This window comes from Poecilia reticulata, chromosome 20, assembly GCF_904066995.2.
Source record: "Poecilia reticulata chromosome 20, P_reticulata-male-v2, whole genome shotgun sequence".
Lineage (NCBI taxonomy): Eukaryota > Metazoa > Chordata > Actinopteri > Cyprinodontiformes > Poeciliidae > Poecilia > Poecilia reticulata.
Window position 1 is genome coordinate 3170446 of NC_088849.1, and position 20656 is coordinate 3191101.

Consider the following 20656-nt stretch of genomic DNA (forward strand, 5'->3'; position numbering starts at 1 on the left):
GGCAACAAAGTATGTGGAGGAGAGGAAATGCTAAAATTAAAGCTGCCATTAAGGACCAAAGACATAAGGTTTGTGGCTGTTTCTTTAAAACATCTATGTAATAATTACATGAAACACTTTACATGGTTACTACATTACACAAACATAATTACTACAGTTAACAATTTAAGTCATTGATGGAGAAAATGTATAGAAAAGGCATATCAATTTTATTTCAACAGTATGTACTCAGGGTTCACAACTTAAGAAGACATCCATGTAGGGTCCTTGGAGGGGGCCAGTCTGCAGTGAACTGGTGGATGACAGAGACAATAATATACTGTAGTGAGCAGTTTGAAGCAGAAGTCCCACCATGTGATCCACAGGGTTTTCCCAGCTGAGCACAAACTTCATGCACTTTGTTTCCACAGGCACCACAGCAGAATCAAGTGTAACCTGTTAAAAGGGAAATGAAGTTGTTATTCCTATGTTATCAATTTTCTACTGCCAAGTCTACAACCACAGGAAAACAAAGTATAAGAAACTTAACCTTCTAATCATTTGATAAATATTCATTGGAGAAGTTAATGAGCTAATATAGATAGATAGATAGATAGATAGATAGATAGATAGATAGATAGATAGATAGATAGATAGATAGATAGATAGATAGATCACATCACATTTCTCCAATGAAACGTTAATATGTATATCTAAGACCGCGTCTTCCTCATGTCTTGATCGTAGCAAGAGTTTAACTTCTCAGGACGTGATGGAGTAGCGGGTTTGTGGCATAACTGTCAGGTTTTGGACTTGTGGCTACAGGTAATGTCGCTACTTAGCGGGAGGTGAAACTAGCGTTAGTGAGGAGGGTTTAATACGATCACGCAGGTAGCAACCCCTGTCTATACTATAAACATCTGATTAAGATTAGAGCCTAAATACGTTCTATTTCCAAATCAGAAAGGCTATGTAATGCTACCCAGCTAACAAATTACCATTGCTATCCCAGCTTATCAACTAACAGCTAGAAAAAAACCAAAACACGTACCTTCGTAGTCAATCAGCGAGGAATTTGTCTAGTTTAGATGATGAAGAAAAATTGTTTGCAAATAGTGATGTATCTTCAAATCATATTTGTGGCAGCAGCTTTAGAGTCCAGAAACAGCCTTAACTACACACACCGGAACTAAAGATACACTGTTTCGAGCCAGAACGGAAGTTGTGTGACGTCATGTGAAAAGGGTCTGTTGCGAGGACGAGCTGCTCTCTGTCCCAGAGACTGACGGGTGTGTGGAGACTTTCCTGTTGAAGAGGGAACAGGACTAGGCGCCCAACAGCTCATCAAACCTGCTAGTATCTGTTAGGATTGTGGGAAATTAAGGAATTTGTGGTGAGAGAATTGTAGGCACTCAGTCAGTAAGCTCGACTATGAAGTCTCAATTTTCCACGGACAGTATGGGTAACAGAGTATGGTGAGTATGTGGGGACATTACCTTTCATTCATGTGTCTGCAGATGTTACTTGATCATCTGCAGATGATGTGAGTCCATCAGATAAATCTGAGAGAAATTAAAGGTCTATTCACCGGAAGAGGACAATAATTATCCTCCAATAAAATGTTTGCAGGGCATTGTGGGCAATATTACTAAGTCAGGGTCACTTCAACTTCTTATTACTTCCAACAGTTTGTTTTTCATTTGAGTTACACAGAATAAATGTCACATTGTTTAATATCATTTCAGTCAGTCATTTTTTCCTCTTTTGCTTCAAAGACTTTCTAGACACCATTAATTCTGTTGCTCCCATTAAGGTGAAGGTTTTCTCTGGCAGGATGGAATCTCCATATGAGTTGTCAAGGACACTATGATATGACCCAAAATGAAAATGAGTTCACACCCCTGCCCTATGAAATCATCCATCCATCACTCTTGTCCCTAGTGGGGTCAGGAGGGGTGCTGGGGCCCATCTCCAGCAAATGTTTTGCAGTGAGAGGCGGAGTACACCCTGGACAGGTCACCCCTAAGAGATCAGTCTAGTAAAAATAATGTACAACATTCATGGAAAAGCCGATGTTTTCATGCCAAATTGAGAGTTTATTAAAGCACAGAATACAAATAGAATAGAAAAGCTAAGACCTTACATTAAACAATTGCTAAGTTTTAGCTATAAAAGAAAAAATATGTGACGTATCTTCTTGAAACATTTATTATTTCACATAAACACCACAGGCTGAGACATTGTGAGTCTGACAGGTAGAATATAATGAGGAAATATTTCTAATTGACTCTCAAACATTTCAGTTGAACTCAGATGTTAAATATGTAGACCAATATTAAGATTTGACCAATATTAGGATTAGACCTGTGAGCAGGAAATAAAAAAGACTTCTGAAAGTGAGAACAGCTGTGCGACGTAAACAGACATCAGAATGCAGTAAGTATGGGCTGTGTGAACAGTGAACAGGTCGTCTCTCTTAGTCTCATGAAACTCAGATCTCAGTCACTCTGTTGTCGTCGTCTGCTTCTTCTGTGTCCTGTGGAAACGAGACGGCAGAAAGGTCCTGGTGTGAATTTACTGCAGAGCCAAACCTAGAAAACAACATGTGACTTCCTGCTGTAACAAGATGGCTGCAGTGCATGAGGTCACTTCTGTTTCAGCATTGCAATAAAAACAGAAATAAAACTACCAAGAAGAACGCTCCACCGTCTCTATAAATTATTTTAATGAAAGAACATACAATAACCACCAGGGTTAGCAGGGGTGTCAAACTCCAGTCCTCATGGGCTGCTGTCTTGCAGTTTTTAGATGTGCCACAGGCACAAAACACTGGAATTGTGTAGATCAGTTCTCCAGAGCCTTGCTAATGACCTAATTATTCTATTCAGGTGGTGCAGCAGAGGCACATCTAAATGTTGCAGGGCAGCGGCCCTTGAGGACTGGAGTTTGACACCTGTGATCTAAAGACATCTTCAGTTTGAGACTGTAAAAGAGGACATCCAACAAGTGATCCCAAAACAAATGGCTCCAATGTCAGAGGAGACCCTAGCAGGAAAGTATTGGATCACCTTTTCTGCTTTAACACAAGTTAGAAATCTGAATATTCCCTTTATACCAGTGAAAAATGGAAACTGCTGAATTATTTGCTCACCTTCTGTTTGTTGGTGAAAACTGATCTAGATCGACTGATGGAGGAGAAAAGCAGAACACAATGATATTTAAAACAATACTCACTGCTGTATGGCAGCAAATTATGAACTTTTAGAAAGTGTCTCACCACTCTAGGATGATCGTCAAACAGCAGAGAATCACAAGACCCAGGATCTTTACTCCGATACAGATACTATCCTGAAACTGTCTATCTGTAAAAAGAGAAAACATTTCACCATCTCTGAGGAGGAAAATGTTTTGGTTCTCGATGTTCAGAAACTTGTAAATCAAATATCAAGAAATGTTCTGACGGAAACTAAAGAAACACACTGACAGAGCTGATGTTAAAGCAAATGAAAGGAGGCGGAAACGAGACAAACCGACTCAGGTGAAAACATGTTAGAGCATTTCTACATTTCCGATTTTTCCATTACTACAACACTGTGCAAAACTATTCATACCGCTAGAGCAATTTTTGTATTTTGTCTCAGTGCAAACACCAACTTGTTGAATTTGTGATAAACCAACACAAAATGATTCAAAATTGAGGAGGAAAAGAAATTTTTGGAAATAAAGATGTGAATGTTCATATTCGGCCCCCTGAGACGATATGTTGTACTTTGTCCAAGTCAAGTCTTTAAGTTTAAATTAATCTTTCAACATTCCATTCTGTCGTTCACATTTTGGCTCTTCCTCGTCTCTGCCTCCTTCAATCATAACAGGATGTTGAGGTTTGTTGAACAGCCAGACGGTAAACCTCCACCACAGGCTCACATCTTTCACAGCCTCTAAAAGGATGTAGCTCCACTCACCTCGCCTGCTGAACATCAGCAGGCCCACAGGATAATCCTGCCACCACCTTACTTTAAACTTCTCCACATCTTTCTTCCTGAACTATCTACTGTGATCCTTGGTCCTGCATGATGCTGGTTGTTCACTACGTAACTTTTCACAATATTCTCTAACAAACATCTGAAGATTTCGGAGGACAACCTACATTAAATTTGATTGTTGTAACAGAATGTTGAACAATAAATGTTGACCACAAAACCTTCAGGCTACGTTCCATAGAGATCTTACCAGACTTCACAGCAGTCGACTTCTCCCTCATAGACGGTTAATCTGACGTCTCCTTCAGCTACTATCATGATAGTAATTAATTCAGCAATTAATTGCTGTTAAGCTGATCACTCTTTATAACATTCTGGAGTATATGCAAATTGCCATTATAAAAACTGAAGCAGTAGACTTGGTAAATATTAGCATTTGAATCATTCTCAAAACGTTTGGCCATGACTGTACAGTACATTTCAGCAACAAGGTAGCTCAAAGTGTTTTCCATCATAAAACCACAAAAATACAAAGTCATAGAAGACACAGTCAACAATTGAAACACTACATTTTGTCAAGTGCCATCTTTACACATTAGACTGATGATTAATGTTTCATTGAAAATGTTTCAAATGATCAATTTGAAACATTTGAAACTCTAACCAGTTGCATTTTAAACTGGTTAGAGTTTCAAATGCAACTCTAACCAGGCGGGTTGGGTTTTAGACCAATAACCCCAAATTTAAAGGTACACTGAGTAAATTTAGTCTAAATTGAAAGGAACTCAGTGTTTCAGCAGTTTTGCAGTTTTCTAGAAGTTTGTTCCAGACTTGTGGAGTATAGAAGCTGAATGCTGCTTCTCCTTGTTTGATTCTGGTTCTGTGCATGCCAAGCCGACCAGAACCAGAAGACTTGAGAGGTCTGGAAGGTTGATGCAACAGCAGCAGATCTTTAATGTGTTGTGGTACTAAACCGTTCAGTGATTTATAAACTTACAGCATTTCAAAGTCTTTTCTCTGGGCTACAGGAAGCCAGTGTAAGGCTTCCTGTAGCCTTACACTGGTTTACCAGTGAGAAACCTCCAGGTTTCTCACTGGTAAACCTCCAGGTTTCTCACTGCAGGAGAGAAACCTGGAGGTTTTGCTGCCTGCATTGGACATTAAGGGTTTCTGAAGGATCCTTAATTGCAGAACTTATTTAAATGTTTACATTTCTTAGTTCCTTTTTTGACTGTGTGGTCATTTCATTGACTTCTTCATTTCACTAAAACCATGTTCCTTTTTTCCTACACACAGAACTCACAGAATGCTCCTCGGAAGACAGTTAATATGTCGTCTAGTGATTCACGTTTAAATTGACCACCATGCACAATAATTTAAATTATACACTATAAAACAAATGTAAAAACTGTGTCTAGACCTTTTTTTATTTAAGTGCAAATATTAAACGTTCAAATATTGAGATAATTGCTTACTTTGCACTAAATAATGAAAATAAAATACAACAAAGATCAGAAGATAAATTAAAGTACAAAAACCTGCAAACTATACAGATCACTCTCACACCACATCAGCACCGAAGCATCCAAACTAAAGAAAATAAAAATAAAAATAAACAAGCACATTATTATTGTGTTAGGACTCCTGTCACTGACTGAGTAATAAGAACAGAGTTTCTGTAAGTTTCAGCCAGGTTTCTGTACCGCAGAGTAGAGAGGATCTGAGCTGTCAGCAGTCTGAGCTGATCTGTTCTTTGGCTCAGACACTTTGACCTGGGAGTACAGCGTCTCCTGCTGGTCTCCACTGGTACTCTCTGAGGCACAGGAAGGTTTCTTTATGAAGTTCACATCCTCATAGTGAAGTTCTTCCCACCTTTCATTAGATGGTGATGAAGGAACGCCATTTAATGATGCCGTTTTTGCTTCACTAGATGCAAGAACATCAGGCTCCTCAGGTGCTTCAGTCTGTGGGAGAATATAAAGAAACACATGTTATTCACTTCTAATCTGAAATCAATCCATAATAAATGTACTCTTACTAAATACATGCATCTATTTTTGTCACCCAAAGTTGAGTTGCTTTGCCACCCTGCTCATCCAGCTTAGTTTGTCACAGTTTGAGATGTTTAAAGTTATACTTGTTGCACAGAGTTTGGTTGGAAAGTCACAGTTTCCTGGGTTACAACATGTTTTCTTGTGTTTCCCTTTTTGAAGCGACCTCAGGGTAAGTAGGTCTGTATTAAATCATATTTATACCCCAGAAAATAGGAAGTCATGGATTAAAACTTAAAAAAGTCAGATTTCAGTCACTTTTTAAAAATTAGCATTTTTAGATGAGTCATTGAATGTCATATGGTGATTTGATTTAAACAGAAAACTTATTAGCATTGCAAATTCTCCACATGGAATAAATGTACATAAATAAAAGGCAATGAGGAAGATTTACTCTATGATGTATTCTTATGTGTTTATGCAAAAATTTAGTAAAGCATGCTCTCACAGAATACTGGAGGATTTTAATGACATGCTTTTCATAAATTGTGTCCAATCACAACACAATCAGATGTTATTTACTCACCTGATTGTGTTGTACAGCAGTACGTCTGGACTTCAAGAACCTAGAAAATATTAAACAGTAGTCAGAATAGTCATCTGATAGAAGGAACAACATAAAGGCACAATGATGACAGTTGAGGTTGTCCTGCAAGATACATGAACAAAAAAGGTAAAGTGAAGTTTTGGTCAAATATAATAATGAAATAAATGTGTCGTGGCTCGTTGGGTTCTTTTCAGGTTTGTTTATTCTGTGTTAGTCTCTTTCTCTGATTAGATCTGCTTTATTTCTGTTTACCTTAATTAAATCCTTTAGTTATTTTAGCTCTTTTATGTTCCTTATGTTTAGTTATTTGTTAAATTAATTTTCCTATTTACTGTTTGTGTTCTCTCTCTCGCCCCCTGTGTCATTTTTTCCCTCTCTCTCCTCAGCCTGCCTTCTGCTCTCCCCTCACACCTGCAACCTGTTTCTAATCAGCCATCCGTTCCTTGTTCACTAATAAATCTCTTCTGTATCTATATAACTCATTCTCAGTCACTCCTTGCTGGTTCCTCCTTTTTATCCCTGATATTTTCCTGTTCACCCTGCAAGCTTTTTTGTTACTGGTTCCTCTGTTTTTGTTCTGCTCTGGCTCCCTGTGTTCCTGGTTATTTTTTTGTTCATTATTTTTTATTAAAACAACAAAATCTACTCGCTGCCTCTGGCTCTCTGCATTTGGGTCTCCAACATTTCACACATTTTATGTTGTGTGAAATGTATCACCAGATTCATCACCAGATTTTCAAAATCTATATATACTATATATTATTTTTTTAAAAATAATTTTTTTTTTGTCATTATGTTTCTGGAATATAACAAGATTGCAGTGAACAGAGGTCAGAGAGAGAAGGAGGACCGCTGGAGTGGGAGAGGCTCCAGGACAAAGCAAGGACAGTTCAGAAATGAACCAGAATGAGAAAAAAGCTGATTATATTGTTTTAAATTCCCTATTGCTAGCAGATCTATCCTGACTCAAAGAGCAGCCGTTCTGAATGACGGCTTTATTGCAGATGTTCTCCAATTCTGCGTACTGGCGGAGATTCATTTAGCGGTACGGAGTACCGGACCACACCAGGTTGAAAATAACAGCTTTTAATCTCTCAATTTTCAGCTTCTTTTAGACAAGGATGAAATTTGCTTCTGTTTTGTAAAAGTTTTTGTTTTTCACACAGAAAGCAAGATGTGTGTTTTTTTTTTGCAGAACAGTTACCTATTAACTTTCATCCCTCTTCTTTTGGACATAGTTTAGGTGAGAAGAAAGAAAAAACGACTAACTAAATTGCCTAACATGTAAACAAGAGCTGCACTTTTTGAGAAATTAATATCAGAATTAATCCCTTTCAAATTTTACTGGCAACATAGAAAAAAATGTCAGCTTCAGAATTCAGATGTGAACTGGATGTTTTTACAGATGATAGAAAAAGTTTGTGTTTCTGTCTTTTCCTTTTCAACTAAATTCTCCACTGGTGCTTTTGTATCTCTGTAGATAAAATAAATAGTAAATAAAATAGTAAGAACTTTTATTGCAGCAAACAGAACATTGAGAAGAACATTGAGTTTTTTTAAGGCAAATTTTTACTAAAACCTCTAAATGGTGAGCCATATTTCATCATATGAGTCAGTTCCTGATACTCACCATACAACCAGGAAGATGAGCACAATGACAACAGTCACTGTAATGAGGGGAATCAGCAGATTATCTAAAGAGAAAAGAAAGAAACAAGAAGACAATGACAAAATGTCTTAAAGTTTAGATCATTCAGACAGGTTTATGTGAACATTAATGTGTTTCACTGAATTGTAGTAATCTGTAAGGTTTTATATACAAATGCATAAAAAAAACAAATTACTTATCAAAAATCTAAAGTAAGTTTCACTTGGGTTCCATGTCCACTGCAATATTAGCTTCATAATTTAAGACAGAAACATATACTGCAGATGCAAAGAAGGGAGGAAACCTTTAAAGATCTTACCAGAGACTTCACAGCAGGCGACTTCTCCCTCATAGACGGTTAATCTGACGTCTCCTTCAGCTACTATCATGGCTTTATGAGTGCTGTTCTTGAACCAGGTGAAGCAGTTGATGGGAGGACTGGCTCTGCTGGAGCAGTTCAGCTCCACCCAGTTGCCTGCTGAGGTGATTTTAGAAGCATCTGAGGAAAATGCAACACACCTTCAGATTATTGATGAGAACCAGATGAATCATGATGTTCTTACAGGATCACTTACAGGAAACACTGAGAGTTCCATTTGTATTTGCTGTCTTGTGTTTTCCTCCATTCACAGGATATCTGGCAGAGCAGGTGATGTTGGAAACATCATTTGAGTCTGACAGAGTGATTTTCTGCTGGATTGTAGTTGTAAACGTTCCATCTGTGTTCCTCTTCATCTGTCTGTGAGGGTTTGGTTGGAGGTTCAAGGTGAGTTCAGGAGGTGAATTTGGACAGGGAGTGAGAGCTGAGCACGTTACGGTGACAGAGTTTTTCTCCTTCATGACACCTGAGATTTCAATCCTGGGGCTCCAAGCAGAATCTGTGTTTTCACATCACACACACATTTGACACAGTGAGATACAGCAGACCGACTCCACTTTAAACATGTGGAGCATCAAAAATATGATAAATATGAAGGTAAGAACTAATTGAAAAGTAAATTTAGGTAAAACATCCACTTTGTGCTGACAAACTGCTTTTTTAAACTCTGAACTCTGATCCTGTTGACGTTTAACTTTACACTAATGACTCAATTAATGGAGTTTGTTGTTTTACCCCAAAAAGGCCTTATAATACATTTTCTCTCAACATTAATATTACATATACTGTAAATGTAAACCAAAGTCTCTCACCTCTAACTGTTATATGAACAGGATCACAGGAAGCTGTTGTTCTGAACGGCCAGTTCTCAATCCTGAAGAAGTAATGGTTTGTTTGACTTGAGTTTACATTATAAAACACAGAGGTGCAGTTCTTCTCTCTCAGGTTTCCAGAAATGTTCACTTCATAGCTGTTTTGTGACCTACTGCTGTTATAAATCACATTGTTCAGATTGTTTTGAAACGCTGAATCACTTTTAATCCAAACTCCAAATGTTTCTCTCTTGTTGTCAAACTTTTCTCCTGGTTTCTCTGGTATTTCTCTAAAGTTACATGGGATTAACAAACAGGATCCACTCAGAGCTTCCATCTCCTTTGGTGCAGTAATGTTGAGGGATGGGTCTTTGTTTTTACATCCAGTCAGAACTCCTGTAAATCAGAGTAAAGATGGACACAATGTGGAGCAAAAATGTTCCTGAAGAGAAACTTCCTGATCCATGAACTCCAGCTGAGCTGCAGCCTGTTACTTTAAACAAGATCAGACTGGAAGCACTAGAAATACTTCCAGTAATGTCTCCAAATGACAATGAGAGAAAAACAGCTCACCTGGAAGAAAGACGACACTCAGTAACACGCTGACTGTCCGCATATTCGGGGAGAAAGCTGCCATCTCACTGCTACATCCCTCCATCAGCTCAGAGACAAGATGAAGGAAAAGTTTTGACATTAAAACAGTTTTCAAAACATCAGGTTCTTCTACAGCCATTTCAATTGTATTTTTTAAATATTGATCTTTCACCTAAAGCACTGGCTCCCAATGAAAGCTGTCATGTTCTACAATCAAAGTAAATGTTAAGACTTTAAGGTAACAGTTCTGAAAAGAGGGGGGGGGAAATCTAATGTTTCAGGTTTTAAACACTACATTTTAAAATCAGTGTAATAAATGTTTTTCTTACCAAATATATTTGTATCAAAAGTTGTTGGGAACAGTTGAGCCACCAGGAAATCCCTCTGTCTACAGAATACCTCAAGAAGCGGAACATTCCGCCTTTCACTGGAAAAGGAAGTTTGTTTTTTTTACTCTCTGTGGGTGTGAATATTTGTTTTACTCTAAAAATGTATGTGAAGAAAGAAAAGGAAGGCTAACAGAAACAAAACATGAAACAGACAAGAAAACATAAAAATTTATATAAAAAAATACCAAGACTAGTGACAGACAAAAAAAAACAACTTCATCTGCTCTGTTTTTCTCAGTCCTTCACTTCACATCTCACCAAAGTTAGGAGAGAGAGGCTAACAACCAAACAATTTGTTTTCCTGTAGATAACCTGAAGAAATTTAGTAATAATATATTTTTTCAACATCTCTGTTGTGTTTTGAACAAAACAAAAGTCAAATGATGTTACAGAAATCTGCTTTTTTAAATGTATTTCTTTAATAAAGCATCACTGAAACTGAGTGGCATGTTGCAACGTAACCCCATATGATGTGGAAGCATCCACAGACACAGAGGCTGGTTGTAACACAATAAGCTGAAGTCAAACATGCTTAGATAAAGTTGCTTTTTATTCTTGTGCTGATTTTTAACCAGTTAGACATCTTGAGTGTAACATTAGACTGGATTCAATAGACGAAACACAGAGCTCAAAATAAAAAGAACTTAAAGTAAATGGAAACACAGAATTGCTTCTACCTCACCCACAAAAAAAAAAAGAAAATGTGCGTTGCGATGAGGCCAGCTGCTTCTCGTTCCATCCTGTGGTGGAGCCAAGCCCACAGCAACGGCTTTAAACAGTCATTGTGGTGTGATAAGGCGATGGCTTCTTTGTTTTACTTGAGTTACTTCTTGAGTCACGTTTTTTTTATTTTATCTTTGCTGCTTCTTTTTGATTTTACTTCTGAAAATGTTTGCTCCTCTTCCCTTTTTCTTCTCAGCACATTTAAAACGATTCATCAGACGGACAGAAAAGGTTCCACTTTTTATCTTTGACCATGGAAACTGAAACATTGAAACTTAACAGGGTTGAGAAGAGTTTGTACATATTATTTCACATTCTCATATTTAAATTGATTTCAAGCAAAAACAAATATTTTTTAGAATATTTGTTTGAAAAACACTGTACATAGAAACACTCATACACTGTAGACGCACACTAGAAACCTTTTCCAGTCAGTCGTCAGTTAAGATGTTACTTTGTTTGGCCTCACGTTAACTGACACATCTTCCATTTTAAAAAAGGTTTAAGTTGGGGAATTATGCTTTTAAGATCTACTGGAAAGTTTCTGAGAAAGAATCACCAAATTTATCAAAATACGTAATTCTAATTTCCCTTTAACACCAATATTAAAAACTTTTTTGAAGCAGTAACTAAGACGAAGTGATGTCTACACTGAAATGCTTCATATTTAACTTTAACACAACAGGACAAATACTTTCGTAGCTGTTTCTTTTTTGCTCTTCATGCATTCTGCTGTACATTTTGATTAAGACATTTTAGAAATTTGATTGTGTTTTTATGATTGTTTTCATTTCCTGGCTACCATTCCACCTTTAACTAGTTAAACACATTCACACATATGGATGATTGTCTATATAGATCCTGTACAGTGTACATTAATCTCATACACAGTTTGCATGTGTCAGTTCAGTTCACTTCAGTTTTCTGAAGGAACATTAAAAGAGGAAGTTTTGTGCTGCATTTCTTCCCCCCTCCCCCATTACACCAGAACTCTCCGCTGACCATAAACTCTTAAAACTCTTGGGTCAAAAACAATCCGAACTGGGTACTTTGCTAACCCAGTCCAAGGTTAATTCAGCAAAACAAAAAGATGTTATGGGTCAACTCAGCATTCACTACACTGAGCTCTGACTGGTGTATAAAAGGGGCCTGTCTAACTTTAGCCATCGTGTAGCAAAGATCAAAAGTTAAGGACTGTTTTGAATATAACTTTTATTACTTAAATAACTTGACAGAGATCTGAAGTTTCAGGCACAAATTCACTAAATGTTCTCATGTGGTTTTAGAGAAAACAGATTTAGAGATACTTGAGGGAAATGAGATCACACAAATTGGAAGACTTCAGCTTCTTATTTTTGGCTCAGTGGTTAGTTAGTGTGTCTCAAACCATTAGTTCCTGAGTTTCACATTACTCAGTGGAAACCATTTCTACACACAGTTTCTGTAATGCATGATGTTTATATTTCGATAGTATCTCAGCATCTTAAAACTCATATGGCTGGAGATTCTTTTTTTTGACTGACTGACTTCTCCTTCCACACCTCTTCTCTCAGCAAAGCAAAGACATTTGACAATATGTCATGTTTATTGCTGTTTGATAATTGGTAAGGCACTTTGATCTGCTTGTTGCGTAACTGTGCAATACAAACTTGGCTTGACATATATCAGATAAAAATTAATGTGTTATGTCTTATTATGGGTAAATGAAGACATAAATGTAATCTAGAATTGGTTTAGAATGTAATATTGAGCAGGAACACAATGCTAAGTGTTAAAACACATTCAGCTGTTCTTGTGTCAAGCCTTTTTAATTGAACTTTGGATTTGAAAATCTAAGCAAAACCTGGCAAAACATGAACACTAGATGGCAGCACCTCTCAGGCTGGAGGCTGAACCTTCCTTTGAGCTTCAGGGGAGTTTCTCATTGTGCTCAAGCTACAGTTCCTAAAATACTAAATGCATTTGTCACATTTATTTTTCTAATATTTGGTGCTTGTCTATGTGGTTTGAAGTGAGAAAAAATGCGCTCTGTAAGTATGCAAATAAAGAGAAATCGGTAACACTTTATTTGAAGGGGGTGAATAAGACAGACATTACACTGTCACAAACATGACACAACACCTGTCATGAACATGAATAAGCCTTCATGAATATTTATGACTGTTGTCATAAAGCGTCATTCAGTAAATTATGACACTTTTAATACAAAGTTGACATTATTCAAAATGTCTTTGTTATGACAACTTGACATTAACCAATAAATCATTACTGATATAAATTTGTTATAAAAGTATTATTGATTGCACTTTAAAAATTAGGTAACTTTATGTTATTAAAGGTAAAGTTTATACAGTAATGATATATTGGTTAATGTCAAGTTGTCATAACAAAGACATTTTGAATAATGTCAACTTTGTATTAAAAGTGTCATAATTTACCGAATGACGCTTTATGACAACAGTCATAAATATTCATGAAGGCTTATTCATGTTCATGCCAAGTGTTATGTCATGTTTATGAAAGCGTCATGACAGTCTTATTCACCCCCTTCAAATAAAGTGTTACAGAGAAATCTAATCAGATTTTGAAATAAAAGCAATGTTAATGAGATTTCTAATGAATAGTGATGACCCGTATAATAATGAAGTCACTAAAACGCTCCACGGAGATGAAAAAATGTCACCCTGAGGCTGAATAAATACAGAAAACCCTGCAGTCCAGATTTTTATGACAATTTTTCCTGACATCAACATCTCCATTGCCGTGGGGATATCTTTTGGAATGACTGTTACCCATATCACCTCTTCCCCCTGTTCTGGTGTGGTCTGTCTACAGACAGCTCTCTGACTGTTCCCTCTTTTATGGCGCACACTGTAAAACATCAGCACACACTTATAAAAAACAAAAGGTTGTTTGATTGTGAGAAGCTGTTGGGAGGATTCTTTTATTCCAAAGCACAAAATGTTTACTCTTCTCACAATCCAGCTGGCTGCAACAAAATCCATTCTAGCCCAACCGATTGGCTCTGTGTTCTGAAGAGTACAATATCAGCAAAAATGACCAACATTTACCTTGAAATCATATACAAGGTAGTTCACGTGTTTAATATGCAATTAGATCAAGACAGTTTAATTTGTCATGCAAGTACAAAGTTAGGAATACATGCACACATGAGGTACAGAGCTGCTGTATGTGCCTTTATGCTCTGCACAGTAAAACTTTGGTTTCCAGGGGCAACAGCACAACCAGGTGGCATCCTGATGTGTTTGCTTGGAAGCATCCGGAATCACACTGTTTGCTTTTCAAACCCCTGATGTGTCTCCAGTGAAAACATTCTTGGCATGGGGGCAGGCAGGGTGTGCAGGAGGGGGTGGAGGGGGCAGCAGTCTTATACCAGGCAGGGCGGATGTGGAGGATCCTGAATCCTGGATGCTCACCGTTACTAAAGCTCATCCATGGAAACCCAATACGGGATTAAAAGAGTTCCCAAATGTCAACTCATAGTATCTTTTAGCTTCTTATACCATCATGTTTGTACCCTACCATAGAGTAAAGTGCACAACCTAACAGTAGCTGCATTACAGTACCTGCCTAACAGTAGGTACAATAACTATTAAATCCAATGGTATAATAAAGAACATGACAAACATACAAAGATGGTGTAGATTAAATTCAACATGCAGTGTTCTATTGTCTAAAACTTTACATAACACAAGAGTCGTTGATCAAGTTTTCCTCTTGAAAAATATGTTGCCAAAAATGTATAAAGAAGAAAAAGAAAACAGAAAGTAAATAGAACACATCTAAAGAGTTGTTACATTCTCAGGGATTATGGACTGAATGGACTGAACTGAAGTGGTGCTTTCCTACTCACATGGCGTTATAATTCTGATTCTTGTTTTTTTCCTTCAGCATTGACAAACATAGTGTACAGTGCGACGCTATGTCACACTCTACACTTCTAAACTCCAGCATAGGTTCCATTGTAAAAGAATGGCTTGTCTGTCACACAGTGACCTACGACCTCCGGTGTCCACCTCTGAACTTTAGGTTTTCCGTCCTGCCCCGGCCGGACGATGACGGTGCTTTTGGATGCTAGAGAGGGATCTTCATTGAAGAAGTTGAAGGGTCGAAGGAAGAAGCCCACCGCGTTGCCAGGTGTTGCCGTGTTGGGGATGTCTTCTGAATGAGGTACATGTAGGAAGCCCACTGTAACCCAGGCAACCAGATCCTACACACAATGGTGAAAATGCAAATTGTTTTTCCTCATAGCCAAGACTATTTCCATTTGCTAATTTCTTAACAAAAGAGTTATTGTTCTTGAGAATTTTTACTCTCTTGTTATAACTAAGATGACTGATTTTAAGCAATTTGAAAAAGACAAGATGTTGGTATGATATCATGGCTTTGAAAGCTTAGGACATAAGAGCAGAAATATTGAAACCACATCTCAAGAAGGACAAGAAGCTGCCTTTAAAGTACATCTTGATGTTTCCACAGTGCTGAATGCATCATGGGAGCAGAATCGTTTTGAAGGGGAACAGAATGTCCATTACCTGGTTGACAATGTTTTCATTGTTGCGGATGTAGTCCTCAAAGGACACTGCAGGCTCCCAGGGGTCGTTCTGAGTGAAGATACTGCTGCTGGTGGCTTCACTGTCCCTGTGGCGCGTCACAGCCAGAGGATATCTGGGGAGAGATTATCCAAGATACATAACTTCTATATATTTCTTCTATATATAGAAAAATAAGCAGGCATGAGCTGATTAACGTTAGTTACCAACCAGGGCAACCAAAGTTATAAGTTCACAACTTCAGATATATTTTGTCACACCCTTGACTCAAATTAAAGACCTTGTTATGAAATGCCAGAGAAATTGCAGTGCAGAACAAAAGTTGAGTTACAAGAAATACAAACATCTGTTCAGAAATACAATAAGCATATCAGACATGCTCTATTTGTTTTTTCAGATGCTTTAGGTCATAAATCTGCACACAGGGGTTACCTATACTTACTTCATAGACCAGTTGCTGGTGCTAGATATTTTACTGTTCATTACTTTAATGTGTTAGTTTATCATCTATTATGATCTTGTGGTAATTGATTTTAGCAAAAGGGGGGCAAATGTAGTTTTGAGATACTCAGTCCAAAGTTATATCAGGAACAAAAACACCTCTCATCTGGTCTGAGTACTTCAACAGGATACCGATTCTTTGAGAACAATGTGTTGAAGAATTTGATTTACCTTGACCAACTGATGCCAACTTCCTCTCTCCAGCCTTTAGGAAGGACACTGTGTGCATGGGAATTAAACTGAATCCTATAACCCTTCTGGTGGCCCCACTTGTTTTTCTCACTGGGGTTGTAAAAGTGCACATAGCGAGGGAACTTTTTGCCAAAGCGGAATGCAGCCGATCGCTCTGTCTTGTGCTCCGTCCTGTGGAGTTTGGACTGGACGATGAAATGATTTGGGCTCCATGGATTGGTGAAGTTCACATATTTCAGGTCTATCGTTTCAAAGCTGTTATCTCGACCTACATCCCAGAAAACACAAGAAGTTTGAGAAAGTTTTGTGTCAGAATATGGTGTCCATTGATAACATTTTGTATTTTATGTGACCATTAGGAATCAAAATCAGGAAAATTGCCTCATATAATCTAATAGAACAATATAGAACATCTTGGTGAAAACTTATCAAAATTTTGTGCAAATTGAAAACATAATTGTTTTTGCAATACATTGTTTAGAACAATACAGTATATTGGGTTTGAGACAAATTATGCTGAGTAGAAGATATTTTTTTTCAACGTGGGCCTATAATTTGAGTATGATCCATAGACTCCAATAGTTAGTTCTAGATATTCAGTTGATTTGTCTCCTGTCAAATTTGGCTACTTTAATTGTGGACTTGGATCAAGGTATTTGGTGATTGCTTCATAATACTCACCAACAATATCAAGATCCACTTTGTAGTGGATGAGGTGAGTGTGTAGGTTGCCCAGCACGTAGTCGTACACTTTCGTGCCAAAGTGAAGTCCATTAGGTGTGAAGAAGGTGGCATGGATGTATCCGGTAGCACTGACTTTTACCTCCACCACTCCATTAGGGTAAAACAGGAAGTCCCAGATGTAATCATAGTTGTAAACTGTTGAAGTTGTTCGCAACACCAGTACAGTGTTCTCTAGACCTCCAAAGAAGTTGTATCCTCCTTGAAAGTTGGAATTAAAATGCCTCCGTAGGGGCATGGCAGTGGTCATCTCAAAAATACACAGAGCATTTCTGTGGCGCATGGGTTTGTCTGTGTCGAAGTAATGGTAAAGGTCGACAAAGGTGGCTATCTCTGGGCAGTCGATTCCAGGTGCCAGTTCGTAAGTTGAGGTTCCCATTGCCCACCCTGCGTCGATGTACTTTGTTTGCATGGCAGCAGGAGTATCCCCAGCATAGAAGGCTATAGCTTCCTGAAGACTGATCTCATAAGCGATTCTCTCTCCATTAAAGCGAAGGTCAAAGACTTGAAGGCCAGCCGATGAACGAACTCTGTAGGCGAAGGACCACCCAGCGTACTCAACAAAGTTACGATCTATGGAGTAGCGATGTCCCTGGGGCTCAACAAGCTTTGGCCCGTGAATATCAGTTGGTGTGTTACTATGACCTCGAGGTATGTAAGTTGAGTAAAGGTCTTCATCGTTGTGATCAGGCAGTTTCAGCTTCTCTACTTCTCCCGATTCATACTTCTCTACCAGCTCCTCAACACTGTCAAAATACATACTGTTGTACCAGATCTTCTCAACCGTCCACTTTTCTGGATCTAGATCCTGATGGTTGACTAATACTTCAAATCCAATTGGATGGATGAAATAACCTTCTACAAACTTCTGCAGCATGATCCATGTCCTTCTTTCACCTGGAGCAAGGCCCCGGGGAGCGATGTCTGAGAACGTCAGACAGCGGTTGGAACAGTTTGTGTAAGAAAAGCCTCCTGTCGTCTCAAAAAGAAGCTTGTAAGCTTGAGCTGCAATCTTCTTCAAGAGGTTTTCAATGTGGTCATACTCTACAACGGTGATCGGCCGGGACTCGAATTGGACTGGTTTATTTCCCTTGAAGGTTCTGACTTCGTGAGACCTTGGGGACGGAAGCGGTCCCACAATGTACTCTGTGATGTTGGGCGTGGACTGATTCCCAAACTGGATGATCACTCGAGCTTGGCGGGGGGGTTTGGCCTGACCGCGGTCCAGTGCTCTCAGGGCCTCATGTTTCTTTGGCAAGTGGAGTTCCATCAGTAGGATACTGTTCCTCTTCAGAGTTTCACTCCGAGCATCTGTCAGTTTCATCTCTGGAATGCCGTGCAGGTAGGATCGGATGGCTTTCATCTCCTGCACAGTGAGGTCGGCAAACATTGGGGCACCATGGTGAGCCCATTCTCTGGTTCTGGCAGCACTGAAGCCAACCAAACAGGCCAGCTGCAGCATACAGAGAACCTTCATGGCTGAAATACAATAAGAAAATGACATCTTGAATCCAGGAACGTCTTGGTGTACTCAAAAGTTTAATTGTAGCAGATTTATTTTCACTCACATTCAGATCAGATCATCATTATTGTCTGAACTGCTAACTGCCTAATTTATTTACTTAATTTCAGAATTAGCATAATCCTTATTCCGTTATTTTATCTGGTTTTACTGCTATCAGTCTGTCCCTCTAACAAAACACAAACAGTACATATCAGCCAGAGCAATAAAGATGTCACGGCCAACTTTGTCCTGTCTGTTTATTGCAAACAGCAGCAGGACAACTACTTACTGCATTCTACTATTAAGTCTATATGTTTTTTCTCAGTTTTCAAGGTGCAAAACCCTGTTCTTTGCAGCTTTGATCTCAGGATGTGCTCATACAATAGCCTTCATGTACCTTTGACATGCAGATGTAGAAATATGACCCATGCACTGTTAAAAAAAATTATATTACCTGCAGTTGTCCCTCAAATGCTTTAGGACAGGTTCGTCCAGTCGTCCAGGCTCAGCAGCCGTTTGAAAGTCTGTGGTACCGTTGAGAAGCAAAGCTGTGCTGCTGATTGTCTGTCTACAGCCCTACTTGGCCGAGACTTTGAGTGATTGGTTTGCAGATGGTTGTAAAATATGACGAAATACTAAGTAAGCGTCCAAAAGGCACCAGAAGCATGAAACGATCTTCTTTCAGGAACAAAAAAGAATATTTGAAAGATAGATGGAAGAAAAAAAAAGCAACACAACTAAATTATAAATCAGTTCAAAAATACTTTTTTCATCCCTAACGGAAATTAATTGTTGTTCTGCTTGGGGAAACATGTGTCCCTAAGCAGATCAGTAATATTTTACGGAAATGGCTTCCAATAAAATCCAATCATAAGATAAGACGGCTGCAGCAACAGTAATACCTTGAATTTCTCAGACCATGCATGTTTTTTAAAAACAAACATGTCCTCCATGTGCTTGTCTGCAGTGTTGGAACATCCTTCAAAAAAGATATGTGCTTTGTGTATATAATGCCAGTTCTATATAAAACTAAATAGCAGATTTTTAATGAGAGCAATCTTTTATGTTCTTTTTTCATTTTTTTATTTTGATCATTTATGATAAATAATAACCAGTACAAAAACAACACTCAGCATACAGCATCATGCTGGCACATCACAACCCTCAGCAGACACACAAACCAGATTCAACAAACAAACAACAGGTTACACATTTGAGAAAGTCCAATTATGTTTGCATCTTCATAGACAAATAAGCAATTGTCCATGATCCATTGTGTGTGCATCCAGGTTCTCAGGCTAGAATTTCCCAGAAAGTAAGGGTGAAAATAATGTAAGATTTACAAATGGAGCAAGTAAGTTAGATAAACACTTAAGTAAAAAAAGTTAAGAGTATTTGGATATATAATCTATTATATATTATATATTCTCATATCCCTTTCCAAATTATGCTTAACCCATGCCTGCACTTTGTGACATGGCTGTAGAGGCTTCCATTAATACTTGTTCATTGATTTCTAAAGAGAGCTCATTTAGAGATTCCATAAATAGATAAAACTAGTTAAACTTCTCAACCTGTACAAAAACATTTTGATTTCTGAGAATGTGTGATCAATTTATTTCTATTCATCTGGTCATGACTTTAGACAGGATTTTGGTGTCACATATTATTAAAGATTTGAGGTGGCAAATTGAAATTTGCCTGGTTTTAATAATATATGTGATTACAGAGGTTCTTAACGATGGGGTTTATTTTCCTTTAATGTATGATTCATGAAGCATTCCAATAAGACGTGATAGTAATTCTCCTGCAATTTTGAAAATGTAGTTGTATCATGGATGGTCTGCCTGGCCCAGGGGCAAACCGCAGAAACTGAACCTTGGCCCACTACTTCCTTTTTATGAGCCTCCAGGAAAAAAAAAGAGCAAGTTAACCATTAAACATTTTTATCTGCAGATATGATAAAGGAATTGTTCAGAACAAGTGAACACAAGCAGATATACTGTACTTTGTTTCTAGCTGTTTGTATTTTTTCCCTCATA

At 38.1% G+C, this 20656-nt stretch overlaps 2 protein-coding genes across 5 annotated transcripts; both read right to left on the reverse strand.

Annotated features, from left to right (window-relative positions):
* Window positions 1-3130: 3130 nt before the first annotated feature.
* Window positions 3131-10477, reverse strand: LOC103482349 (uncharacterized). 4 transcript variants are annotated; one of them, XR_014085390.1, is made up of 10 exons: window positions 10320-10477; window positions 9970-10057; window positions 9397-9792; window positions 8781-9083; window positions 8525-8704; window positions 8188-8251; window positions 6537-6576; window positions 5832-5923; window positions 3257-3341; window positions 3131-3164 (listed from the first exon to the last, which is right to left on the reverse strand). XR_014085390.1 is itself a non-coding variant. In XM_017301750.2 (8 exons), exons 1-8 carry the CDS (start codon window positions 10404-10406, stop codon window positions 5645-5647), a joined length of 1437 nt encoding a protein of 478 aa, XP_017157239.2. In that variant the 5' UTR covers window positions 10407-10474; the 3' UTR covers window positions 4383-5644. The 4 variants fall into 4 exon arrangements, 3 of the variants coding, with proteins under 3 accessions (XP_017157239.2, XP_081457848.1, XP_017157240.1); XM_017301750.2 differs by lacking the exons at window positions 3131-3164; window positions 3257-3341 and having other exon boundaries at window positions 4383-5923; window positions 10320-10474; XM_081601722.1 differs by lacking the exons at window positions 3131-3164; window positions 3257-3341 and having other exon boundaries at window positions 4383-5923; window positions 9970-10197; window positions 10320-10390.
* A 3708-nt stretch (window positions 10478-14185) lies between these two features.
* Window positions 14186-19454, reverse strand: aoc1 (amine oxidase copper containing 1). The gene is made up of 5 exons (XM_008438460.3): window positions 19069-19454; window positions 17051-18589; window positions 16349-16637; window positions 15659-15791; window positions 14186-15333 (listed from the first exon to the last, which is right to left on the reverse strand). Exons 2-5 carry the CDS (start codon window positions 18585-18587, stop codon window positions 15064-15066), a joined length of 2229 nt encoding a protein of 742 aa, XP_008436682.1. The 5' UTR covers window positions 18588-18589; window positions 19069-19454; the 3' UTR covers window positions 14186-15063.
* Window positions 19455-20656: the final 1202 nt, after the last annotated feature.

Coding starts and splice junctions, on each gene's coding strand:
- LOC103482349 (XM_017301750.2), bottom strand. CDS start 10,406: ATGTTCCGCTTCTTGAGGTATTCTGTAGACAGAGGGATTTCCTGGTGG. Junction 9,084..9,396: donor TGTTCATATAACAGTTAGAG/GTGAGAGACTTT, acceptor GTGAAAACACAG/ATTCTGCTTGGAGCCCCAGG. Junction 5,924..6,536: donor CTGCTGTACAACACAATCAG/GTGAGTAAATAA, acceptor ATTCTCCCACAG/ACTGAAGCACCTGAGGAGCC.
- aoc1 (XM_008438460.3), bottom strand. CDS start 18,587: ATGAAGGTTCTCTGTATGCTGCAGCTGGCCTGTTTGGTTGGCTTCAGT. Junction 16,638..17,050: donor AGTGGATCTTGATATTGTTG/GTGAGTATTATG, acceptor TCTGGGATGTAG/GTCGAGATAACAGCTTTGAA. Junction 15,792..16,348: donor GTTGGCATCAGTTGGTCAAG/GTAAATCAAATT, acceptor ATCTCTCCCCAG/ATATCCTCTGGCTGTGACGC.